A 24,631-nucleotide genomic window follows, 5' to 3' on the forward strand; every position below is an offset into this window, starting at 1 on the left:
GCAACAACTACTGGGGTACTATGTAGGGATTTGGGCAGCAAGGTGTCGGTTCACGTTACACTTGAACTTCTGCACGTCAGTACTGTTGGGGAAGCAGGGACCTGGAATGGAATTCCAGAGTCTTGCGGTTCTGGGGAAGAAACTATTGGAGTAAAAAGATCTTTTACATCTAGGGACCTCTACAGTGTGGGGGTGGGATCTAGTAGCCTGTCGGGTTTGTCGAAGGTGCTCACGTCGTGGGGGCACAAGTGATTGCAGTTCGTCAGAGCATTCACCACTAAAATACTTGAAGAAAAGGCAGAGGGATGCAACATTTCGTCGATGGGACAGAGGCTGAAGCTTAGATGCCAGTTCAGGGCCTATCAGGTTTGCGACTCTCTTTTGAACCTTGTCAAGGAGCGAGAGACTAGTAGCAGATGCACCAGCCCAGATGTGGCAGCAATACTCCATACATGGGCGAATGGTGGCCTTATAGAGGTACAGGATACTTTCGGGTGTTAGTAGTTTTCTAGCACGGTAGAGAGAGCCTACCTTTCTTGCAGCGGCCCTGGCAATGCCTTCAATGTAATTGTTCCAACTCATGTTTCCTGTGAACGTTAGGCCAAGGAGTTTGAAAGATGGACTCTCAGATAAAGAGTCGTTGGCCATTGCTATTGGTGGTAGAGAGGGTTTCTTGTAATTATTGAATGAAACTAGTTTAGTCTTGGCAGCATTGAACGCGACCAACCACTTTTGTCCCCATTCCACTACAGATTGGAGGTCTTCCTCTAGTGTTTCTGCGATTTCTTTTAGAAATGTGTTCATTCGTCTTCCTGTCGTGCCTGCCATAGAGTGTAGTGTCATCAGCATATATACCCATCTCAGAGGCAATGTTGTCGGGGAGGTCATTTATGAATATCAGGAACAATAGAGGTCCAAGGATAGAACCCTGGGGCACTCCCGCATTTATATCATATTGTTTAGATGTACGACCATCGAGGACTACCTGGATTTTTCTCTTATCTAAGAAGGATTTAATTATGTTAAGTATTCTACCAGTGATACCGTATGATCTGATTTTACTGAGGAGACCCTCATGCCATACCCTGTCAAAAGCCTTAGATATATCTAGAGCTACCGCTCTGCCTTCCCCCGCTTTGTCCAGTGAATGGTATATACGTTCAGAGATCACAGTGAGGATGTCTGCTGTGGAACGGGCTTGTCTAAATCCATATTGTTTGTCAGTCAGTAGTTTAGCATCTGTAAGATGATGGACTAGAGCATGGTTAATTATGGTCTCAAATATTTTGGCAAAAAGTGGGAGGAGGCTAATGGGGCGATAATTTGATGGGTCTGTCCTTTCGCCAGAATTCTTGAATACTGGTACAACAGAAGCAGTTTTCCAACAGCCCGGAAAGCAAGCTTCATTAAGACATTTGTTGTAGAGTTTGGAGAGAACTGGAGCTACTTCGGCTGAGCACTTTTTTAATAGCACAGCTGGGATAAGATCGGGTCCACATGCTTTTGAGGTGTCAAGGTTTTTTATGATAGCATGCACCTGAGCAGGGGTGGTTTTCAGATCGTCTAGTGTGGCGTCTGTCCGCATAGGAAAGTCAGGTAGGGGGTGGTTGGAAGGGTCCAGTGTGGAGTTTGAGGCAAACCGACTGGCAAGCATGTTAGCCTTGTCGGTTGCTGAGGAGACAACTTATCTAGTCTGTCTTCTTACATGAGAAGGGGACAGCCCTTTCATGTAACATAATTTCTAGAAAATGTTCTGTCGGTTTGTTACGCTTAAGTTTAAAATAGGATTTTTAGATGTCTCTAAATAGCTCGTTAACAGATTCTATTCATCCGTTTGTTTGTCACACTAAAACTAGAAATAATATTTTCATCGCTAAATGTGTTAATTGAATGAACACATTTAAAACTCCTTTAAACCTTCAGCTCTTACAAAAGTTGCTAACTCTCTAAAAAATTGGAGATAATCATAATAATGTCAGTGCTAAATTTTAGCAATAAATATTTGTAAGGATTTTATTTTGTACACAAAAGGTTTACTTTCAGGTCAAGGAATACTCTAGATGTTTTTATTTTACTGTAAATGTCTTGCTTTATAGCAAAATAAACACTTGGAATAAGAATCAAATCCTATATAGATCTCATTTTCTTTCCGCAAATTTCCCATGTTCTCAGCTCTGAAGATTCTCACCTTTTTTTTTTTTTAAATTATTTTGTTCTAGTTAGAGATGGGGCATCCTATCGGATGCAAACATTCACCTGCTATCTTATCCATTGCAATCGAGAAATCCTTTTAAGATTCTGTCTCGTTAGGTGCAATTGTTTGTATCTCTCTTGCACTTGGTTCACCAAATATATTTGTCAGATAGTTTTTGAAATTTGTTTTAATGAATCCGGTTGCTCTTATGATTACTAGAATGATGGAAATTCTCCTAAGATTCCAATTTCTTTTCATGTCTTGCATAAGAACTTTGTAATTCGCTATCTTTTCCCTGTCAGCTCTGTTAAACTCAGCATTATTGAGGACTATTAAGGGTACTTCTTTTTTTTTCTTGCCTTATATCAGTATGTCAGGTTTAATAGTTCTGTTCTTTAGGCATGTGGCTGTAAGAATTGCATAGTCACAGTGGATAGTGTATGATTAATTTCCAATTATCCAAAATTAATTGGAGATTATCATAATGTCAGTGCTTATATCAGTATGTCAGGTTTAATAGCTCTGTTTTTTTGTTGTTTTTTTAGGTATGTGGCTGTAAGAATTGCATAGTCACAGTGGATAGTGTATGATTAATTTCCAATTATCTAGTCTGGAATATGTTCTGAAGACTAGCTGACACAAATTCAAACAAAAGTATTAATCAAAATGCAGAGTTATATATATATATATATATATATATATATATATATATATATATATATATATATATATATATATATATAACATTGTCAGAAGTATATCTCATTGTTTACTTTATTACCAGTTGACTTGTGACACAAATCAAGGAGATTTGATTATTCCAATAAACAAGTATAGTGTTCAAAAAGATAAAATTTTTGGAAACTATTTACACCTAATACTTTTAAAGAGAAGATTAAAATATTATTGTAACAAAATAACTTAGTTTTGTTTCAATTAATAATTTTTAATTTTTTTTGTTTTATTATTCATTTACAACAAAATTAGGTATGATTATTTGCTGTTGCTGATTCACTATTCAATCAACTTTGAATCATTCTTTGAGTAAAGTGATTTCTGTCATCCTTCAGATTATCTGGGCCTGTTAGAGTAAAGTATCATGATTATTTCTTGATTGAAATAAGCAATAAAACGATCTTAGTTACAACTTTCAGCCAAGAGTTTATTTTTAACAGATATCTTTCAGGCCATACCTATAGAAATATTAAAAAAAAAAATAAACTCAATTATTTTATATTTCTAAAATTTTGAGATGAGGATTGATGATTTGTATTATTTGGATTATCCAGACTACTGTTCTCATCTTGGGTATTATTTGCACTCAAGATGAGAAAAGTCATGATCATGGTTGAGGCATTCACCCTGGGTCAATTCGACTAGCTCTTTCCAGCAAGTCCACCATGTCTTGAACATTGGCTGACCAGACACGGCAATTCAAAGCTGTTTTTGTTATAAGTGTAAGCCATTCACGGTTCCAGTACAAGCTCCGAAAAGGTGAGGGCCCAGAATCAATTCAGTATTCTGGATCACTGTCCTGGATCAGGTTCTGAGTTGTCCACCGCAACGTTTTTTCCAGCTTTAGTGGTGATGCTGGATTGATTAATATAGAATCAGCAAAAAAGAAAAAAAACAAGAATTAATTCAAAAAAAAAAATGAGAACAGAATTAGTTTGGTTTTAAATAAATGCGGAAAAAAACCCAGTTCTCCCAAAAAAGGCACACTGGTTTCGAAAAAATAATCGCCACAGTCTTGAAGGATTTTTCCTTCATACAGTAGCGATTATAATTTTTTTTTTAAAATTAATGTATCAACATATTTGTGTGTAGAAAATGTTGATTCGAATGTCTTTAATTACTTGTGCTCTTATTTTATTTATTTATTTTTTTTTTTTTTTTACACGGTGGTCACCACTTATCAAGGCCCAGAAGCCACTCAGGGATAAGGGTTATTGCAAGTATAGTATGTTAGTGTGGAGATTTAATGAAGTGTTTACTTAAGGGGGTGGTTCATTAGGAATTTGTTTACGTTAGACTTGAAGACATCCAGGTTGTAGTCAGGTGGGAAGCAGGCAGATGGAACAGAGTTCCACAGGGGTGCAGTTCTAAGAAAGTAGCTTTGTTCATGGAATCTACGTTTTGATTTAGGCACAGATAAAGAGTGTGAGAAATTTTTCACAGTGGATTCAGCTAGACTAGTGTTTTTCGTGAAAGATTGGCGAGGGAGGACCAGAGATTGGAGTTCAGACGAGCACCTGCCATGAAAATAACGATAAAACAAGGATAGCCTCGCAACGTCTGTTCTGTGGGAGAGAGGTTGCAGGGTAGAGAAAAGGGCATCCTCCACTAAGCCACGAAGTCTATTTTGTACTCTGTCAAGGCAAGATAGGCTGTTTTTAGCAGCTCCTGCCCAGATATAATAGCAGTACTCAATCCTTGGACATACTTGGCTTTTCTATAGATAGAGAATTGCATCAGTAGTGAGATATCTTCTGGAGTGGTAGAAGGATCCCACCATCTTTCCAGCGACCTTGGCAACAGACTTGATGTACGTGTTCCATTTCAGGTCAGGAGTAAAGGGAAAACCCAGAAGCTTGTCAAAACATGGAGTCTCCCCTAGACGAGAGCCATCCATTTCAATTGATGCCAGATGGGGATCAGAGCGTTGATGATTTGGTTTTAGATGCATTAAAGGTAACCAGCCACGTCTTCCCCCACTGAACCACGCGCTCAAGATCAGAGGGGAGAGAATCAGAGAGAACTTTGTCATTTACAGCCTTTGATGTGTTGCCGTAGATGGTCGTGTCATCAGCATAGATGTCAACGAATGATTTAAGTATGTGTTTAGGGAGGTCATTGATGTAGATCTGGAAGAGAGTTGGGCCCAGGATTGACCCTTGAGGGACCCCAGCATTAATACTGCAGGCCTCTGATTTTTGTCCATCGATCACTACTCTTATGAGCCTATCAGAGAGAAATGATTTAATGATTGAGAAAACATTTCCAGTTATACCGTAGCTGGAAATCTTGTGAAGTAGGACCTTATGCCATACCTTGTCGAAGGCCTTTGATATGTCAAGAGCAATTGCCCTAGAAAGGAAGTCTTTGTCAAGAGATTCACTAATCCTATGAGATATAACCGTTAGCACGTCTGCGGTAGATCTTGCAGAACAGAAACCATATTGTGTGTCACTAAGAAGGTTATTTCTGCTGAGGTGGTTGACTATTTCTCTATTTAATATGGATTCCAGCAACTTACTCATAACACACAGGAGACTTATTGGTCTGTAGTGAGAGGGAGATGACTTATCACCTGAATTCTTAAATACAGGGCATACTGATGAGGTTTTCCAGGGTGTTGGAAAGGACTTCTCTTTAAGGCAATGCTTAAACAGTTTTGTAAGTATGGGACCAGGTTCTTGTTGAAGCTTTTTTAACACTATAATTGTAATGCCGTCAGGGCCAGTTGCTTTACTGGAATCAAGGTTCTTGATTAGCTTGGCGACCTCATGCACAGATATTTGTATGCTACCTAGCGTGTTCGGTGTTATAGGAGGAAATATGGGGAGTTGATGGCCTTCGTCGCATAGGGTAGAATTAGCTGCAAAGTTCTTTGCAAATAGTTTGGCCTTGTCTGATGCTGACGAGATGACCTCTGGTCCGTTGATGATGGTTGGGATACAACGCACACTTCTGTTCAGGATTTATGTTGTGTACCTTTGTTATTGTATTAAAAAATTTCAAATTTTAAAGAAAAAGGTTGCTTGTAAAGATTTAGTCTTAACATTTTATGTTTTTTAGGCATAAGAGAATTTTTTTTTTAAATTAAATTTATTTAATGTAAATAACTTTTTAAGGTATAGGCTTAAAGATATTTGCCAAAAATTGACTCCTGGCTGAAAGTTGTGACTAAAGCTGGTTTATTGTTTATTTCAATAATAATGCAAGAAATATTTACAATACTTTGTGTTGACAAGCCATGATTGCTTGAAAGATGATAGAAATCAGTTTGCTCAAACGACGCTTGAATAGTAAATCAACAGTAGAACGGTCCTTTTGTTGTACCTAATTTAGTAGTATATAAATAGTAAAACCTTTGTTTTTGTTAATAATTTGAGTAAAACAAACAACTGACATAGTTAAAAAAAAAAAAATATATATATAGAAAAAGTATAAGGACTCCCAGTCCCAGGCAATGCCACGTGCCACAGTTACGGTTAATCTATACATATAAAAAATGACCTTGGTTTTCCCTTTTAATTCAGCAATTATAGACAAATAACCAAACACTTTCTATGTACATCTTTTCCACACAACACTATCACTATTTCCTACAGCGTGTCTCAGGAAAATATTTCTGCATTTTTACTTATTATAAAAATTATTACATTTATTCTAAGATTATTTTCTCCTCAAATCATCTTCTAAATGGAGGCTATCAACCATTTTCTTCCCCTGTAAAATCTCTACTAACATACCAACACTTAATACCAGGTCAGAATTTTACATAAGTGAAACAATTTCAGTGCCTTGCTAAATTTCATACTTCTGGTATTTGAATTCTTTAATTTTAACAGCTTGATAATTATGTTTTGGGTAATCACATTCAATTTAAATGAATTCACATTTAATGCTTTCCGCTAACAGGAAAGTAAAGTCATAGATCTTTTCAATTTCTATTTCACTTAATTATTTTTCTAAGTACTTACCACATGGGGTGATTCAAGATATCAAAAAACAGTCATTTCTTCATGCAACTAATAACATTATCTCCATTGTAAACATTTTGCATTGAATTGCATGTCATTAAAAAGTGATAACACATTATCTATATATCTATAAAAGTGAGAATGTGTGTGTGGATAATTCTTAACCTATATATTCATCAAATTTTTAATCTACAGATTTGAAACTTGGTTATATAGGGCATTCAAACATGTGGAAAACTTCTTAATCGGTTTTCATCTGGAAAAATGGCTGCTAAGGGATTAAAATTGAAAAACTGGAATGTGGGGAGTTATCGGGCTTTTATCTGTTTGTCAATTTTCATGAATGCGCATGCATGGAATGTTCACATGACAGATTCCTTATGTTAAGAATAAGTAGGGTTGAAAACATTTTAAAGATCATGTCAAGCTGGCCTAATGACTATCGTCCTTTACTCACTATCTTTAGGTTTTGGTTTCAATTTCAGCTTGGGTTTTTTTTGTTTTTTTTACTTAAAAGAAGTGAACTGTTTAGAAAAAACAATACTCGCATGCATATGTCTTAGTTTCTGTAGGAATTAAAATATAATAGTTATGTATATTTTATGACTGAGCAATGCCAGGTGGCCTGCTAGTTAATAATAAAAAAAAAAATTCCTTATTACTTGTATTGTCATCTTTTACATTTACTTTCAAAATAGTTGTTTGCATTTCATGTACTTAGTAGTTAATATCAAGTTTTCCTCTCAATGAGGTGGGGGGGGGGGCACCTTATCTTAATTTTCCTTCACCTACTTCTGATCACTGTTTATTTCTATGAAAAATATCCATCTCCCCATGGGAGGTCAATCGATTGAAACAAACTTAAAATTTCCTCAGACTAAAAAGATTTCTCCTTCACAGACCAAGGACATAATATAAAAAAAAAATCATTACAACTCCTATAACAGACAACACACTATGCAGCATACAGATATGTGTGTGAGGTCACCAAGCTAATCAAGAACCTTGATTCCAGTAAAGCAACTGGCCCAGACGGCATTACAATTATTGCGTTGAAAAAGCTTCAACAAGAACTTGCCCCCATACCTTACAAAACTGTTTAAGCATTGCCTTAAGGAGAAGTCCTTTCCAACACCATGGAAAACCTCATCAGTATGCCCTGTATTTAAGAATTCAGGTGATAAGTCATCTCCCTCTCAGTATAGACCAATAAGTCTCCTGTGTGTCATGAGTAAGTTGCTGGAATCCATATTAAATAGAGAAATAGTCAACCACCTCAGCAGAAATAACCTTCTCAGTGACACACAATATGGTTTCTGTTCTCCAAGATCTACCGCAGATGTGCTAACGGTTATATCTCATAGGATTAGTGAATCTCTTGACAAAGGCTTCCTTTTTAGGGCAATTGCTCTTGACATATCAAAGGCCTTCGACAAGGTATGGCATAAGGTCCTACTTCACAAGATTTCCAGCTACGGTATAACTGGAAATGTTTTCTCAATTATTAAATCATTTCTCTCTGATAGGCTCATAAGAGTAGTGATCGATGGACAAAAATCAGAGGCCTGCAGTATTAATGCTGGAGTCCCTCAAGGGTCAATCCTGGGCCCAACTCTCTTCCTGATCTACATCAATGATCTCCTTAAATACATACTTAAATCATTCATTGACATCTATGCTGATGACACGACCATCTACGGCAACACATCAAAGGCTGTAAATGACAAAGTTCTCTCTGATTCTCTCTCCTCTGATCTTGAGCGCGTGGTTCAGTGGGGGAAGACGTGGCTGGTTACCTTTTAATACATCTAAAACCAAACTCCTATCTTTACATCATCAACGCTCTGATCCCCATCTGGCATCAATTGGAATGGATGGCTCTCGTCTAGGAGAAGCCCCATGTTTTGACAAGCTTCTGGGTTTGTCCTTTACTCCTGACCTGAAATGGAACATGTGCATCAAGTCTGTTGTTTCCTAATTCCTAGATATTATGATATAGGACCCATATACACAGTTTTAAGCGATAGTAACGACCCCGGGAGCGCGTGCGAAAGAAGCCTTTTGAAGACATACACAAAATGATCACACACATTTAGCCTTTTATATATATAGACTACCCGGGTGTTTATTGGTGTGTGTGTGTGTGTGTGTGTGTGTGTGTGTGTGTGTGTTGGGGCAGGGGACTGGGTAATCTAAACAAAAGAATAAGCGAAGTAATAACCGTTTAAATATTATATAAAAAAAAACAATGTTAAAACTTAAAAGAATCGTTGCCCGAGTGTTTGTGTCGGGGGGGGGTGTAAAAAATTAACCGCTGGTCCAATAACAAAGTGTAACTAAAACAAGTTTGAATTTATTTAAATATTAAGAATTGACAGGTGCCCGCACTTAATGACTTAATTAGGTCAAATATTAGTAGCAGAGTTAACTTTTACTGCAGGGTAGTTTTTTAATGAGGTCAAATAGAAGTTACTGTGGGGCAGTTTTTTTTAGTTTGTTTACCCAACTTTGGCTGGTTTTGTTTCCCCAAGATGTTAGGGGAAACCAGTTCCCCATAAAAAAGGGATTGTCCAAATTGAATAACAATTGTCTGATATAAGGAGAAACTCCGCATTGATCAAAGCTGATTGCTTTCTGTGCGTTTGCCGGGAACAATGCCAGCTTCGAAGTAGTTTTGCTTTTATATGAAAAAGCCGAATCAATATGTGGCGATCAAAAAAAATCTCGAAAATAGTGCGTAAAAGTTGGGCAAATTAAAGATAGACTTCACTCCCGTTCTTAAGTCATAGATATTATGATTTAGACAGAATATAAATGTTTTAAGGAGTGAGCTGACCGTCCCCCCCCCCCCCCGGAAAAAAGCCTTTTGCGGACATGCAGAAGTGCACACACTAACACACATTTTGCCTTGTATATATATAGATTATATTTAAAATTTATAATATGCTAACTATGTGTATGCAATCGATGTGTGAAAGTTAACTAATTTGCATATTGCTTTGCAAGAGAACCTCTTATTAATTAACTATTCTCTCTTTTCTTATTTGAAGATTGTTTCTACTTTGATGTAATACAAAGATCTATTTATGAATTTTTCTATATTGTATTGTGATGTATGTTTATAACATTTCGAAGGGTGAAAAAAAATCTTCATGGTCAAATCTGACACTTGCAATTCTTGGTTTATTTAGTTTTTTCAGTCTCATTAGTTTCTAATAGAAAACCACTTCATATTTAAGAAAGGGATTTTGTTTCTACAAACCATGGAAATCTTTTAACGATTCAAAAATTTAATAAAAGTGCAGAGCTTTTTCTTTTTTTTTTTATGCGTTTAGTTTCATTAAAAAATTTTCATGACGTTCTCTCTAAATTCCTCCTTTCTAAAAGAGGAAGTGCTTTTTACTCCCATGACAATGTTTTGTGCATCTAATTGAGGAGCAAATATATCTTCTTATTCAAATCAACAGAGGAGAAAGAGCATGATTGTTTCTGCTTTGAATGAAACATTGTTGTTCATTATACTTTGTCATCTATCTTACCTAGACTTTGTCATACCTACATGAAACATAAGTTCCTATTTTGGAATCGTTGATTTGTTTGTTAGACTTTTCTTTACAGTAACTAAAGGAAGAACATGCATGCTCTCTGATCCTCTACATCACCATTTTTTTTATTTCTATGATTTTCAATTTTAATTGGTTCAAGAGAAATAACTATATTTTATTTAAGTTGATTTCTTAAACTAATATATTTTTTCCCTTACAGTCACCATTTGGCTCCTGGTGACCCCATATATATAAATATTTTAATAAATATTGTTACCATAATCTGCTTGAGGTCATACTAAATAATATTTGGTTTTTAAATATATCTTTGGTAGTTGTTGAGTTTTAGTTTGACAGACAAATGTCCTTGATATATATAAACATTGAACTGGTTTGCTGTGAAAGCAATAATTTTGTAGAAGTTTGAGTACCATTAATCTAATGCATTACCAAAAATTAGATGTTATGAGAATTGTTTTTCCACTAATGTTGCTATCATAAGATTTTTTTTGTGTTAATTTTTAGGAATGATTCACTGTTTTAACCTCAATTTGGAAAAAGTTTAACATCTAATCTTCAAATGATTTCTATCTTTATGAATTGCATATTCCTTGAATTTCCTTTCTACTCAAACCCATTTTTCTTTTTGTCATTTGAAATTCTTGAGGAAATAGTTTTGGTTTATGGCATTTAGCATTATTTTTCTAATACAGGGTGTTCCAAAAGTCTTGAGCACATTTTGACATTGAATATCTCAAGAACTATTAAGGATATAAAAACGCATCTGGTATATTCAGAAAGCTTGTAATCTCAAGTTTTTCTTGGAATGTTCAAAAATGTTCAATGTGAGCACCATTGGTCACATGACACACACCAAGCCGATACTTCAATTTTTGCCAAATGCATCTCAGCATTGTGCTGTCAGTGGTTGCAACAGCTTATTCTAGCCTTCAGCTCATCCACATCTCTTGGAATGGGAGGCACATAGATCAGTCCTTTCATAAATACCCACAAAAAATAAAAATCGCATGATGTGAGATCCGGAGATCTGAGAGGCCAGGGCATGAGATCATGATCATCTTACCCAGATCATCCAATCTAGCTGTCTTTCAGTATTGTGTTCAGAATCTGTCTAACTCTGATGCTTCAGTGTGGTGGTGCCTCGTCCTGATTGAAAATGAAATCATCACTCTTTTTCACTCAAGCACATATATGGGCTTGAAAGGTGGCCAAGACTTTTCGAACACCCTGTATAATAAATCTCGTGATGTTAAACATGTTCCTTTTCTGTGATGTGAAATTTCAAATAGTAGTGAGCTTGAGATTATATAAGAAAAAGTAAGAATTTTCAGCCTTCTTTATATTTTTGACATTTTCCTCCATAAAGCGATTCATCAAATATTTAGTTGCTGAATATTCAGACTTCAATGCAATTTTTGTCTTGTAAAATGTAATGCCTTTAGTAATCTTTTAATTATTACAAGTGAATTATAGCATAGTTTTCTTTTCTGATTAAAGAGCAACATATTTATAAATGTATTGTAATTAAAGGTCCTGTAATTTAGAATGACAACTATGACTGTGGAACATTGTAAATTTGGTTCCTATTCAATCTACAGAAAGTCAATGCAATCTTTTAGATGACTCCTTTCATTTTCAAAAAAAAAAAAATTGTCTTAAAATACTTGTATCCACTTTAGTCTCATAATTGACCTAATATACATGACTTTGTAATGTTGTCGTTTATCTTTTGCAATGATGGTGTTACATTTTAACACTCTGACCCAACACTCTGACCCAACACTAGTCTAGGACAGTTGTAAAGGAACAGAAAAAAAAAAGGCAATTCAATGCAGCTTTTTTTCTTTTTAAAATAAAAGGCATTTGTTCATGGTACTTTCCAACAACACATTACATCTTGTTTTAAAAGTCTCGTAGTTCACCATGTAGATGACAAAACTCTGCCATGTCAAACATGTGCATTTTCTTCTCATATATCGACATGTCTGCTTGTCTCACCACCATATGGGTTTCAAATCTCTCAGGTCTACCCATCTTCACCTCGTTGTCTTGCCAAGCAGACTTTAAATCTATTTTTTTTCTGCTGCTATGTCTCCAGCTTGCCCAATGACACATAGTTGTCTGACCATTTTTTTTTTTTTTTTTTTTTTGCTCAAAGTTCAGATTGCATCTTGTTTTAAAAGTTCCTCTTGCACCGACTCCTGCTTTTAAATCCTCTATTCTCCCACGTGGTTCCTTGCTGTCATCACACACATGCTTTTCTGTTGTTTGCTACCCATGTGTCTTTTTTTCTCTCCACTTTTCTTTTCTGTCTCTTCCTTTGCTGGAAATGGAAATAGACATGGAACCCTACCCAAAAGAAATGCTAGTTGTACAAAAAGAGAAATACAGTCCATATGGACCCACTGCATGATGGATAAAGTATTAAGTAATAGTCAGTTCTAAGTGACAGTTTTTTGTAAGTTTTTATGCTGCATAAGACAAAGAAGTTGAAGGCATTTATTATGAGCATATAGCAGTTCGGAAAACTCAATTTTTATTGGTGTAAAAATGCACATCCACAAATTTACTGTGGAAATCTAAGCCACCATTGACAAATCCAGCAAGTTAAGATGGTCCCAAACCAAAGTTTTTGATTAGGCAGATACTGATATTTTCAATGTGAATTTCACAGCAGAAAAATGTGTTTTCCTTTTGTCTTTTCCTGTGATAATATAAAATTGTGAGAATTTATTTATTTATTTTTTTTTTTTCAGAAATTTAAAAAAATAACTCGAGCTTATTGTCTACTTGCTGCTGATGAATCAGATGAAGATGTAACCATGACCCTGGTCAGTATTATTTTGCTTTCATTTAATCAATAATTGCTATAAGCATCTTCATTGAACCAAATGTACTCATTACTAAAAACTATTAAGGCATAGATTACTGAATAATCTTTGGAATTTAATATTGTTTTAGTCTGTTATTTTAATTATTTTTCTTTTGTTTTCACTTTTGTTCACATCAAGCAAAACACAGCATGATTAAAATGTAAGAGGCTACTGTGATAGAAGCCAGGTTGAGTGGAGAGTTGAGCAGCAAGGTGTTCACATTGCAATTTTTTTTGCATGTTGGTATGAATCATAAAATAGTGAGCAGGAAGAGAATCCTAAAGGTAAGCATTCTAAGGAAAGAAGCTATCAAAGTAGAAAATCTTCAGACATCTAGGGACCTCTACAGTGAAGGAGTGGGATTTTGCTGCTAATCAGGTGAGACCTGAGTATTTTCATTGAAAGAATAAAAATGCAGTAAGTTTTTGGGGGTACATTCCATAGAAGTACTAAAAGTAAAACAAGCACAGGGATTTAACACTGCAGAGATGTGACGAGTACTATTAAGTTAGTTGTGTGACGATGTTGCTAGTCTTTCTGTACTCTATCAGTATTTCCATGGTTTCAAGCTTTGGTTCCATCCTCCACAACTAGATAGCCATCTGTACTCAGCCTTTCTTTCTTTGACATAATATTTTAACTTCAATCTTGAATTCTTCAGTTAAGATTAGTAGTTTTAAATGCTCATAGGCATTCCCAATTTCTTAATAAATGTTATCTATCATAATGTGTTTCATTTTTGCTTCATAAATTCTATAAGCATCTGCATTTCTAACTTTCTACAGTTTCAGCAGCAATCATTCATAGGTTTTCATAATTTGTGTCATTAGTTTTTCATATTCTGCACAATCTCATTAATTACATGATGTGCGTTCTTTGCACTCTCCTGTTTGTAATACAGTCTGTAACAGCATAGGCTAAGCATTTCTTGGCCATTCCAAATTTATCATGGCACTTTTGAAGCATTAAATGTATTTGTTTAATTTAGTTTGTCCTTCTTGAATTTTAAAACCAGCTTTGTTAGATCAAACTCCTGAGGTCAAGTTCTATTGCTCTGTACATTCAGCAACAGTTCCCTTAATCTCATCTGTTCTAGTCTTGGTTTGTCAGCTTTAGCTCAGACAGCTATTTTCACTTCCTCTAATACTAGTTGTAATGGTGTGAACTTTTTTAATGTCCCCCTGGAGCTCATTCAGTATTACTGCCAAAATGTTCTATCACCTTAAAAATATTCAACTTCTTATTGACTTTGTAAATGTCTAATTGTAGATTCTGTCCTATGAGGAATGCATAATTTCTTTTTTTTTTTTTTTTTAGTGTGTGTTCCTTATGTGTTAAAGATTCAAGACTTAAGGGCTCCAAAATTTATGTAATGGTCAATAATCTTGGACACAAATTAATATTTTTTTGCCTGATTCAAAATATTGACTTGGAGTTTGATTTTCTACGTTCTTGTAAAAAGGATGTTTACAGAATAGAACACAATGAATATCACAATTGGGAGAAGAAAGGCAACAAACTTTAACAAAGAATAATTTAATGCCATAAAGAAATTCAAAGAAACAAATCTTTTACCTGCATGTAAACAATGTTATGGAAAATGAGTGTTTTTCAATAGATATTAATGATGCTAATGTTATTTAGCTTATTCAAAGCAACAGTGCCAGGTTTCTCATGAATTGTCAAATTTTAACTATCCATTGGATATCTCAGCTATTTGAAAAGTCTTTTATCATTTAGAAAAGTTCATATCCTGATATATCCATATTGATAGTGCCTGCATTCTTTCAAGTAATGAGTTGTCTTTTTATCAAGAAAATATTAATGTAAGCAAAAGTGTCTTATAGATGAAAGTGAACATAGATAACAACACATGGAGCTTATAACTTTTTTTGCTGTTGATAATTGCGGAGAGATAGAGAACAAAGCTAGTAGTATTACCAAAGCAATAAAAAAGGAAAAAAATCCTTGCATTATTTCAAGGTGCATGCCCCAAAGAAAGGTTTAGGGTTCTGATTTCTTTTATTAATCGTGTAATCATCTTTGGAATTTTAGATAAAAAATTTGTGGATGTAAATTATTTTATCTTATATTTACAAAAGAATACCACATCTGCAAAAAGTTAAAGTATTTTATTTTACTTTGTTAACTCGTTTTGATGTGTCATACATTAAAAAGAGACTAATGAGTTTTTGTGACAGAAATGAATTTTGTGATAAAATAGTTTTCACCAACATTGTTATCTCTCTTTTGTAGAATAAGTCATATAAAAACTAATATTGAACTAAATCTATTTGATTTTGATAAACTGATGTTCAAGTTAAAAAAATAAAAAAACTTATTATAATTGTTCTGTGCAGTATTCTTAAGTGGTAATTTCTCAACATGTTTGTCTTTTTATGAGGTGGGGGGGTGCATTAAATTACATCTCCTCCAACAACTCCAATTCTAATATTCATTGATAACTTTTCGCCTAATGGTGAGCAGAGTAAGTGTGGTATTCTGGTGACAGCAAGGGTTTTTAACAATACGTAACTCTGTTAGGGTATACCTCCACATCAATTCATGTAACATTCCACGTCATATCAGGCACTGCTCATCTGTTTCACCACCGTTAAATTTCCTTTGTTTATAATCTCTCATGGGTTGTCTAACTAACACACATCAACTGGCGATACACCAACTACCAGAATGATCAACAGCACAAACATTCAGACCCTGACTCATCCCCACCACTGCCAGTGGCACGATCAAATAGGGCCCTTGTTCGACCACACCAACCTCGGCCTAGCAAGTGAACAATCCAATTCTAAACCTCCAACCGTTGACCACCGTTCTGGTCATATGCCCTGCCGTTATCATGTAGAGGTATCTATCCACTCAGAATTCGAAAATTATTCTGAAATAATTTTTCTAAAAAAATTAAACTTCAGGAAATCATCCAATCATTAATCCATAATTAATTTTTTTGATTTAAATCATTAAAAACTCAGAAACCAGCATTCAAAATATAGCAGAATTTGCCAAAAACCAAATTATTACAATCCAGGCAATGCTGGGTGACTCTGCATGCGAATACTCAACAGCATTTCTATTTGCTGGTTGATTGACAGGGTCAAAGGAAAATCTAACCTGCATGCAAGCTGCTGGTGCACGCAACTAATTTCCTTCTTTTTAGTTTCGGCTAACTGCGTTCTTTTCTTCTCTATTTCAAGCACACTTATGATGGCTTGTATTGTTTACATTTTCAAATACAAATAAGAATCTTTTTTCTTTATTGTTTTCTTTCTATCGTTAAATCCATTTGTTACAAAACATCAAGTCAAATGCCCATTAATACCGGCAAATTCTCTCTCCATTACCTACTTCCCTAATATACAGAAGTTTAAATGCAATTTAAACTTAAATTTTACTCATCTTCTCTAAACATGGTTCCAAATAGTAGCCCAAAACATTCAAATGGCAATATACTTTGTTTGGGGTTAACATTATTAAAAACACCCACACACCATTAAACAGAACCAGGCTCTCGTCTTGGGGAGGCCTCATGTTTTGACAAGTTCTGGGCTTGACCTTTACTCCTGATCTTAAATGGAACATGTACATCAAATCTGTTGCAAAGATCACTAGAAAATGGTGGAAGCCTTCTATCGGTCCAGTAGATCTCTCACTGCTGATGCAATTCTCTATCTATATAAGAGCCAGGTACGTCCAAGGATGAAGTACTGTTGCCACATCTGGGCAGGAGCTGCTTAAAAGGACTTTTCCTGCCTTGATAGAGTTCAAAATAGACTTTGTAGCCTCGTAAGAGATGTCCTTTTCTCTTCCCTGCAACCTCTATCTCACAGAAGAGATGCTGCGAGTTTGTCTCTGCTTTATCATTATTTTCATGACAAGTACTCGACTGAGCTTCAATCTATGGTCCCTCCTCGCCAAACTTTCACAAGAAGCACTCGTCTAGCTGAAAACACTATCAATAATTCCCCCCCACTCTTTATCTGTGCCTAAACCTAAACGTAGATTCCATGAACAAAGCTTCTTTCTTAGAACTGTACGCCTGTGGAATTGTCTTCCGTTTTCCAGCTGACTACAATATGGTTGTCTTCAAGTCCAATGTAAACAAGTTCTTGATGAGCCGTTCCGCTTAAGTTAAAAAATTTACCGAATTTCCGTTACTAACAATTACTATATTGTCCAATTGACTACTGTACACTCTTAACCTTTATCCCCGAGTGGTCTCTTGGCCTTGATAAATGGTTATGCTTATGTAAAAATAAAAAAAAACAATAAAGGAAAGTAAGTAACCTATAATATAAATCTTACCTGTCTGTGAAAATGTATATATGTATGTTTGTATGTCTACTTAAAACTTTCGACAGAGGCGACGGATTTTCACGAGATTGGTATCTTTGGATGACAAATATCGAAAAATTGGCTAAAAACATTAATTCCTTCACTCTCAACTAGGCACTTTTCTACAGGGAGGGGTCACTTTTTTCGCCAATATTTTCTAAAGTCATCCCCTCTTTTCGATTGACTAGCATTAATTTAAACACTAGTAATGCATGAGAAAACTTTTCAATTTGGAATTAAAAAAAAAATGAATATTCTAATAACAAGCAGACAAAAAACTTAAATTATTTACAGAATGATATTCAATGTCAAGCGAAGCCGCCATATTGTCCTCGGTCTATTTCTAGAACTTTTCAGTCTTTTTTAAGAGCTATAAGGGGTGATGACTCTTACTTTCTTTATTTAGTCATTCCCCCCTTTTATCACTATAACAAAAATAAATATTTACCTTTCAAAGGTAAATAAATATTTCTTTCAAAGAAAAAAAAGCACATATAATTTGGACTTTCTTAAATTTCAAATTTTAATAAAAATAACGTTACTTTTAGATCATTTTCCTATTTACAATTCAATACAACACAACTTCCAGCACTGTACATGCAATAAACCTTATCCCTGAATGGCTTTCAGGCCTTGATAAGTGGTGACCACCTTGTAAAAAAAAGAAATTGTCTTGAGACTATATTCCATGACATCAACAGGTCATGTGACTTTATTGCCAGGGTCTTAACTAACTTATGTAGAGTTAGGGTCATCATCTCTCAAGATGAGGCCCTTATAAACAAGAATTGATATTAAAATGCATCTGTACAATCTGTGTGTTTAACAACGAGAATCTTATTTTAAACTTTACTTTCACTAAAAAATTGTTTATTTACAGTTCAAATCTTTAGACATTATCCTAATGTGATCTAAGGAATTGGGTGAAATGTTAATTCTTTTTCGGTTGTCTTCTACAAATCAATAGTGTTAACTGTTAACGGCCGTTTACTCTTGTGTATTATTGTTGATAATTATTTTATTTGTATGTCTATCTGGAGGTCAAGGTTATCATATGAATTTATCTCTTTTGAGCTGTATCTTGTGGTCAATGAGTATTGAAGTGTTATTTCAACTTTTGTTCTATGTAATCTCAAAAGATAATTTCTACCAATATTTTTACCTTGCACACATACAATGGTGTTTATGTAATGTTGTGTATCTCTTTCTTGTGCCTTCAGGCAAGTAAAACATGCTCATACATGGAGACAAGAATGATGGCCATTTAATCTTAAAATATTTTATTAATTTAAAGTAAATTTCCATTTTCCTTATAGTTGAGTCCAGCTATCTTCAGAAGGGCATAAAAGGTCTACGTATTGCCATCTATCCAGACTTGACATGATAATCTTTCTTTGTTTTATGTCACAACTGATTTTACTTCAAGGCATCTATATCATATCTACTTGCATATCATAAGAAAAGTGAACTTTGAAACTTTCTCCATCATCCTTATTCGTTTGGCAAATCATTCAATGCTTGAAAAGTAAATTATTGAGTTAGGCAATATTAGTTTTCAAAAAGATATATATTAAGTTCCTTTTTTCTAGAAAATATTAGATAAATAACTAATTAAATAATTTCCAAATTTGATTTGTTCATATTTAAGATATTGACATTAATAAAGCATTGTATAACTCACAACATCCACATATTACAGATTATGAAAAAGTGACTATAAGTTAAACTACCATAATCTTCAAATCAGTTTTAAATATCAAGGAAAAAAATTGATTTTTTTTTTTTAAATTTATAACATTGATTTATTATTTATAATATTAAGTTATGCAAATTTTCTAAATTGACTTATCCATATTTAACATATCAAACCCTACATTATTTAGATGTTTCAATACTTATGCAGTATAAGAACTATGCTATCATTAGAATTGTCCAGATGATTTCCGGAAGATACCAAATGAAAGTTTTGTAATTTTAATTTTTTTGTGTGTGTTTTTTTTTGCTCAAGCACTGGCCAATTTTTTCAATTAAAAATATATTTTTGTCATTGCGAAACTAATTCAATAAAAAAAAATTTAATGAAAATCATATTCTTGAATAATTATTGGTCAATTTATATGAAATGATAATTAGAATCAAGAAAAAAAAACATTCATTGTAAGGTAAGTTTCATGAATAAATATTTATTTTTTGAATAACAAACAACTGATAGAAAGCAAAATAATTTTTAGGATTTTTTTCATTCAAATCAAGATAAATATTTGTTTTATATAATAAACCACTCATAGCAAACAAATGTTTTCTTTATAATTTTTTGTATTAGAGTTAAGGCGCTCTGTGTTTTGACACCTGGCATTTTCCATAAACGGCTGGACAATTCTAATGCTAGCACAGTCCTTGTAATGCATAAGTACCAATGTTTCAGGCCATTTTCAAAATGTTGGTTGTGATTTTCCTAAATGTTTTAACCGTCCTATTCTCTGGCCTTCTCCCAGGTTCCTTTTGTCATGGTCTGTAATCTTCTTAGAATAAGCATAAATCACTCTGATTCGGCATGCATTGTTTCATTTCCTTAGGTTACTTCACAAGAAATTGAACTCACAACTTCTAGGTGAAAATGTCTCTTAGTCAACACTCATATCCATTTGGTCAATTATTCAGTAGGAAAATCTTGACTGATTTTTTTTTTTTTTATATATATATATATATACTTGTGATACATTAGTTATTACCCTATCTTATTTCTAATTCTATCTTCCATTTCTTAATTATTAGTTCCATATTGTGTTCATTTCTATACTTGGCTTACTGAAGAGGTTACTGTAACCTAGCACATGCACTTATTCTTTAAGTTATCTGCCTTTTCCTTCTTGGATATAGGTTCCCATATTTTGTTTCTCTCTACACTTGGTTTACTTAAGAGGTCATCACATATGCAACAATTCTGTAAGTTTTTATACAATCTGGCTAATCTGTTCTACACATGATATTTTTGTTTCATAATTGATTTATAATGAAAATGCACATAACCCTAATGTCATATCTATCTAAGACGGACATAAATAGACATTCAATAAAAATTGCAAGCATTTATCAAGATGAGTTCATTTTAAACTCCTACTCTTATAAATGTTTCTGACTCCAATCATTCCTATCTGTTTTAATGCAGGTTTAACATGAGATGGTAAGACTAAATTTCCAAAGAATATTTGTGATAAAGCACAGGGCAATCTTCCTTTTGTATAACATATCTTGCAGATAAAGTGAAGTTAGATTGGGCATTCTTAAGAAATCAAACCCCAGACATGGGTTGTGAACTCAAAAGATATAAGATCCAACTCTAACTCTTTATTTTAAAGTCTTTTGATAGACTGTTTGTTCTTGGGGATTAAAAAATTCAACCTAGACTTCTAGCATTCTTATGAGTCAGACTCTTCTCTAAATCTTCGATCAGCAGTCCTGTACAGAGTTACCCAGCAAACTATAGGAGAAAAAGAGTACATTGTAAGAATACCTGAATATGTGATGCTGAAGATTATATAAAGGGATCAAAGAAGTGGATGAAGGCAGAGAGAAGGAGATGAAAGATTGCCCAGAATTTGGAAGATTGCCATCAAATGGCAAAAAGAATCTGAATTGACAAAAAGTATGATTCTTAGGAATAAAAGTTAAAACGATGTCATTATTCTGATTAGATCTTTTCTTTTGCATCCAATCTATTTGTAACTTGAAAAATAAATTCAGTTTACATAGAAATGCAAATGGAGTTTTTAAAGACTTTCTTATTTATAACAAAGACAAGAGGAAACTTCAGTTAAGCCGGTTATAAAAAAAATCTTTAAAAGAAAAACTATATCTAGATTATTTATATTCATAACAAAAAATGAATTATGTAAATCAGTGTAGAATTTGTTTTTGTACTATCACTAAAAAATGTTAAATGTCCTGTTGAAGAATGGTCTGGAATCTTAAAAACTTATGTTGAAACTTTTCTAGAACTTTTCCTAATTTCATTTTATAGTTTCTGATTATGCATTTTTATTTGTTCTTTCATTATTCTCCCTGCCATTTAATTAGTCTTTCTGAGTATGTTTTCATATTTTTTAATATAAATTATATATTTATTTGCTATTAACATGTAGTACAAATGTTGAACCAAGTTTGTTATCCTGTTTGAAGGTATGATAAATATTTATCGATCCACATAGAGAGACAAGTCAACTATCTGGCTACTTTGTTTGAATGTGAACAGTGTATTACTTAGAGGTTAGTGGACATGTGATACTGCTTGACTGAGGTCATTGAGTGCTAAAGGATAGGAAATGACAAAGGGTTGGTGAGAAATGAAATAGCATTTTTTTTTTTTTAACAATGGACAGTGAGTCGGACAAAGGAGTCTAGGTGAAGTTTAAATTTAGGGTGTGACAAGTGACCAGGTGATCGAATGACTGATAGGTAGAGAACAATACATTAAGGATTGAACAATTCACATGGAGGTATTTTGGGGAAAATGTTACTGTGAGTCAAGGGAAAAATAGGGATGGCAAACTGGACTTGTCGTGAGTTGGGACTTTGACAGTCAGTTGAGAGTTCAGTTGAACTTTGACTATATTTGGACACAGATCGTGGCTTAAGCCAGGTTAGAAAGACTTTGCAAGATTGAGATGAACTGAGTGCAACAGACGAACTCAGCTTCGACAGGACATAGATGTGAATCATAGCATGTAGAGACACACACAGACACACAATCAGTATATATGTGAAGCATCAGCATTTGTGTGTTTTGTTTTATTTTTCTAGTTGTGAACCCATGCATTTCCATTGACGTGAAAAAGACGACAACAACATAACTAGGTCATAGAGGAAGACACTGAAAAGGAAATGATCTTCTGAAGCAATAAGTGGAACTGAATGTATTGTGAAAAGAAATGATGCAATCTGTTTAGCATTAACAAAAAATCACATTTCTGGGAGATGTGAAGTGAGGTACAAAAAAGAAGTGAAGTTGTGATTTGCATTTGGCCTTTGTTGAGAAATGTAAGAATTCATATGAATAGAGAATGGATAAGGAGTGCCAAATGAATGAGTAAATACCTATATCTTTGGAACTGGTGTATTTTCACACCTTAGGAGTTTAGGAACCTGTGAAAAGTGAACAAATTTGTTCATATACCAGTACCTACAAGAAAGTAAGAGTGAAGTGACCAACATTAAACAGGTTCCAATTTAGGAAGTGATTTAAAGAAAGAAGAAATGGAAATTGGTTCTTAATTGGCCTTGAAAGCATGGCAATGATGGTTCTTTGAAAGGTCTCTACAGGGGTACTAGATGAGTGGATACAACTGGGAGTGCTGAGTAGGCAAAAGTATTTGTATTATAGCTCTGAAATCCTTACTGAATACTTCCTGGATTCCTTGTTTTTTTTATAAACTTGAAATCGAATATCAAAAATATAATTTCTATATTTTAGTGAGGACACTTTTTAATTGGTTGGAAATATAACCATTTTATATTTATTATTTTTACCAGATGTTCTGCATTAATCCATATGTAAAAAATTTCATTTTACAGTTTTTGCATGGACATTTTATGGTAAGCATCCGGTAATTTGTACGAGTTGTCTTAAATAAGTTTACAGACTTTTTTGTACAGGCACTTAAAATTGTTGTAAACTCTTGAAAACTCAGTATGTTATTGCTATACATCTTATGAGATGATTGACCAATTTTTATGATTTCAGATTCAAATGAACAGCTACAGCAGGGATTAGAATACACTCTACTAAAGCCTGATTGTCACAGCTGGTGAATTTTAAAAGTGCAATCTGAATGTGAAGACACTTTAGAAGAATGATATGCAATAAAATTCTGTTTTAAACTTGGAAAAATTCCAAAGAACCATATGGAATGCTTCAGACTGCTTTTGGACCATTTTGCATGAACTGAGCATCAGTTTTTGAGTGACATAAGAGATTTAAGGAAAGCAGAGAGTCTGTGAGGGATAATGGGATGTGTGGGAGGAGTAAGGAAGTCGGAACATTAAAGTTAATTGGCCAAATAAAGAATTTCATAGATAAGGACGTTCATGTATCTATAGAGACAATAAGTGCACAATTTGATGTTAGTATGATAACTGAAAATGCGGAAGATTTGTGCAAAGTTTATCTCAAAGATGCTGGGAGAAGATAAAAAAAAAAAAGATGTGTGGATATCAAAAAAGTCCAGCCCTTGCTCCCTGTGACTTTTAATTATTCTCTAAGTTCAAGGAAAGCATTAGAGGCTGTCGTTATGAGACAATTGAGAAAATTAAAGAGGCTGTGACGACGAGGGTCACTGACGTGCTCATGCAAGAGGACTTCCATGGGGCCTTCCAGAAGTTGTTGGAATGGTGCAATAAGTGCATTGCAGCCGGAAGAGATTACTTCGAAGGAGACACTAGAGTTTCATGTATGCACTATCAATAAAAGTGCCCATACCAAAAAATAGTCTGAGAACTTATTGAATGCACCTCGTACATCACCACAAACTACTGTTAAAATATTTTAATGATTATTTAATTTTTTGTTTTCTTTTCTTTTTATTTTTTTTTTTTTCAGGATGAAATGTTACACATATTCCAGCAAACAGTGACTGGGAAATCTCCAGGTTAGTAATTCAGAATCGATTGGTATCACTTTTGGAATGATAATCATACATTTGAGAGGCAAAAAAAAAAAACGTTCAAGTCTTTCTTTCATTGTTTTATGTAGATTTTTTCGTCATATTTTAATTATTTGATATGCACCCATTTTTATTTTGTTTTGGTATGATGTTGTGTTTGTTTGGTTATTCTTCTCTTTATTCTCAATCCTTAAATGTTTATTTAGAAAGCATGATGCAAGTTCCCAATATTTAGTTTGAAAGATAACGAGGTGTGATCTTGAATTACTTAGAAATAAAT

At 34.1% G+C, this 24,631-nt stretch overlaps 1 protein-coding gene across 5 annotated transcripts in view; it reads left to right on the forward strand.

The window, feature by feature from the left end:
• LOC145245715 (uncharacterized) overlaps window positions 1-24,631 on the forward strand; it is a 341,671-nt gene that overhangs the window by 155,372 nt on the left and 161,668 nt on the right. For all 5 annotated transcript variants that reach the window (XM_080107250.1, XM_080107247.1, XM_080107249.1 and 2 more), the window contains 2 exons: window positions 13,223-13,297; window positions 24,288-24,336. In XM_080107250.1, the coding sequence (XP_079963376.1) occupies window positions 13,223-13,297; window positions 24,288-24,336 (124 nt within the window). The remainder of the gene's footprint in view (window positions 1-13,222; window positions 13,298-24,287; window positions 24,337-24,631) is intronic.

Source organism: Euprymna scolopes, chromosome 23 (assembly GCF_053919585.1).
Source record: "Euprymna scolopes isolate OS-2025 chromosome 23, ASM5391958v1, whole genome shotgun sequence".
NCBI classification, from domain to species: Eukaryota; Metazoa; Mollusca; class Cephalopoda; order Sepiida; family Sepiolidae; genus Euprymna; species Euprymna scolopes.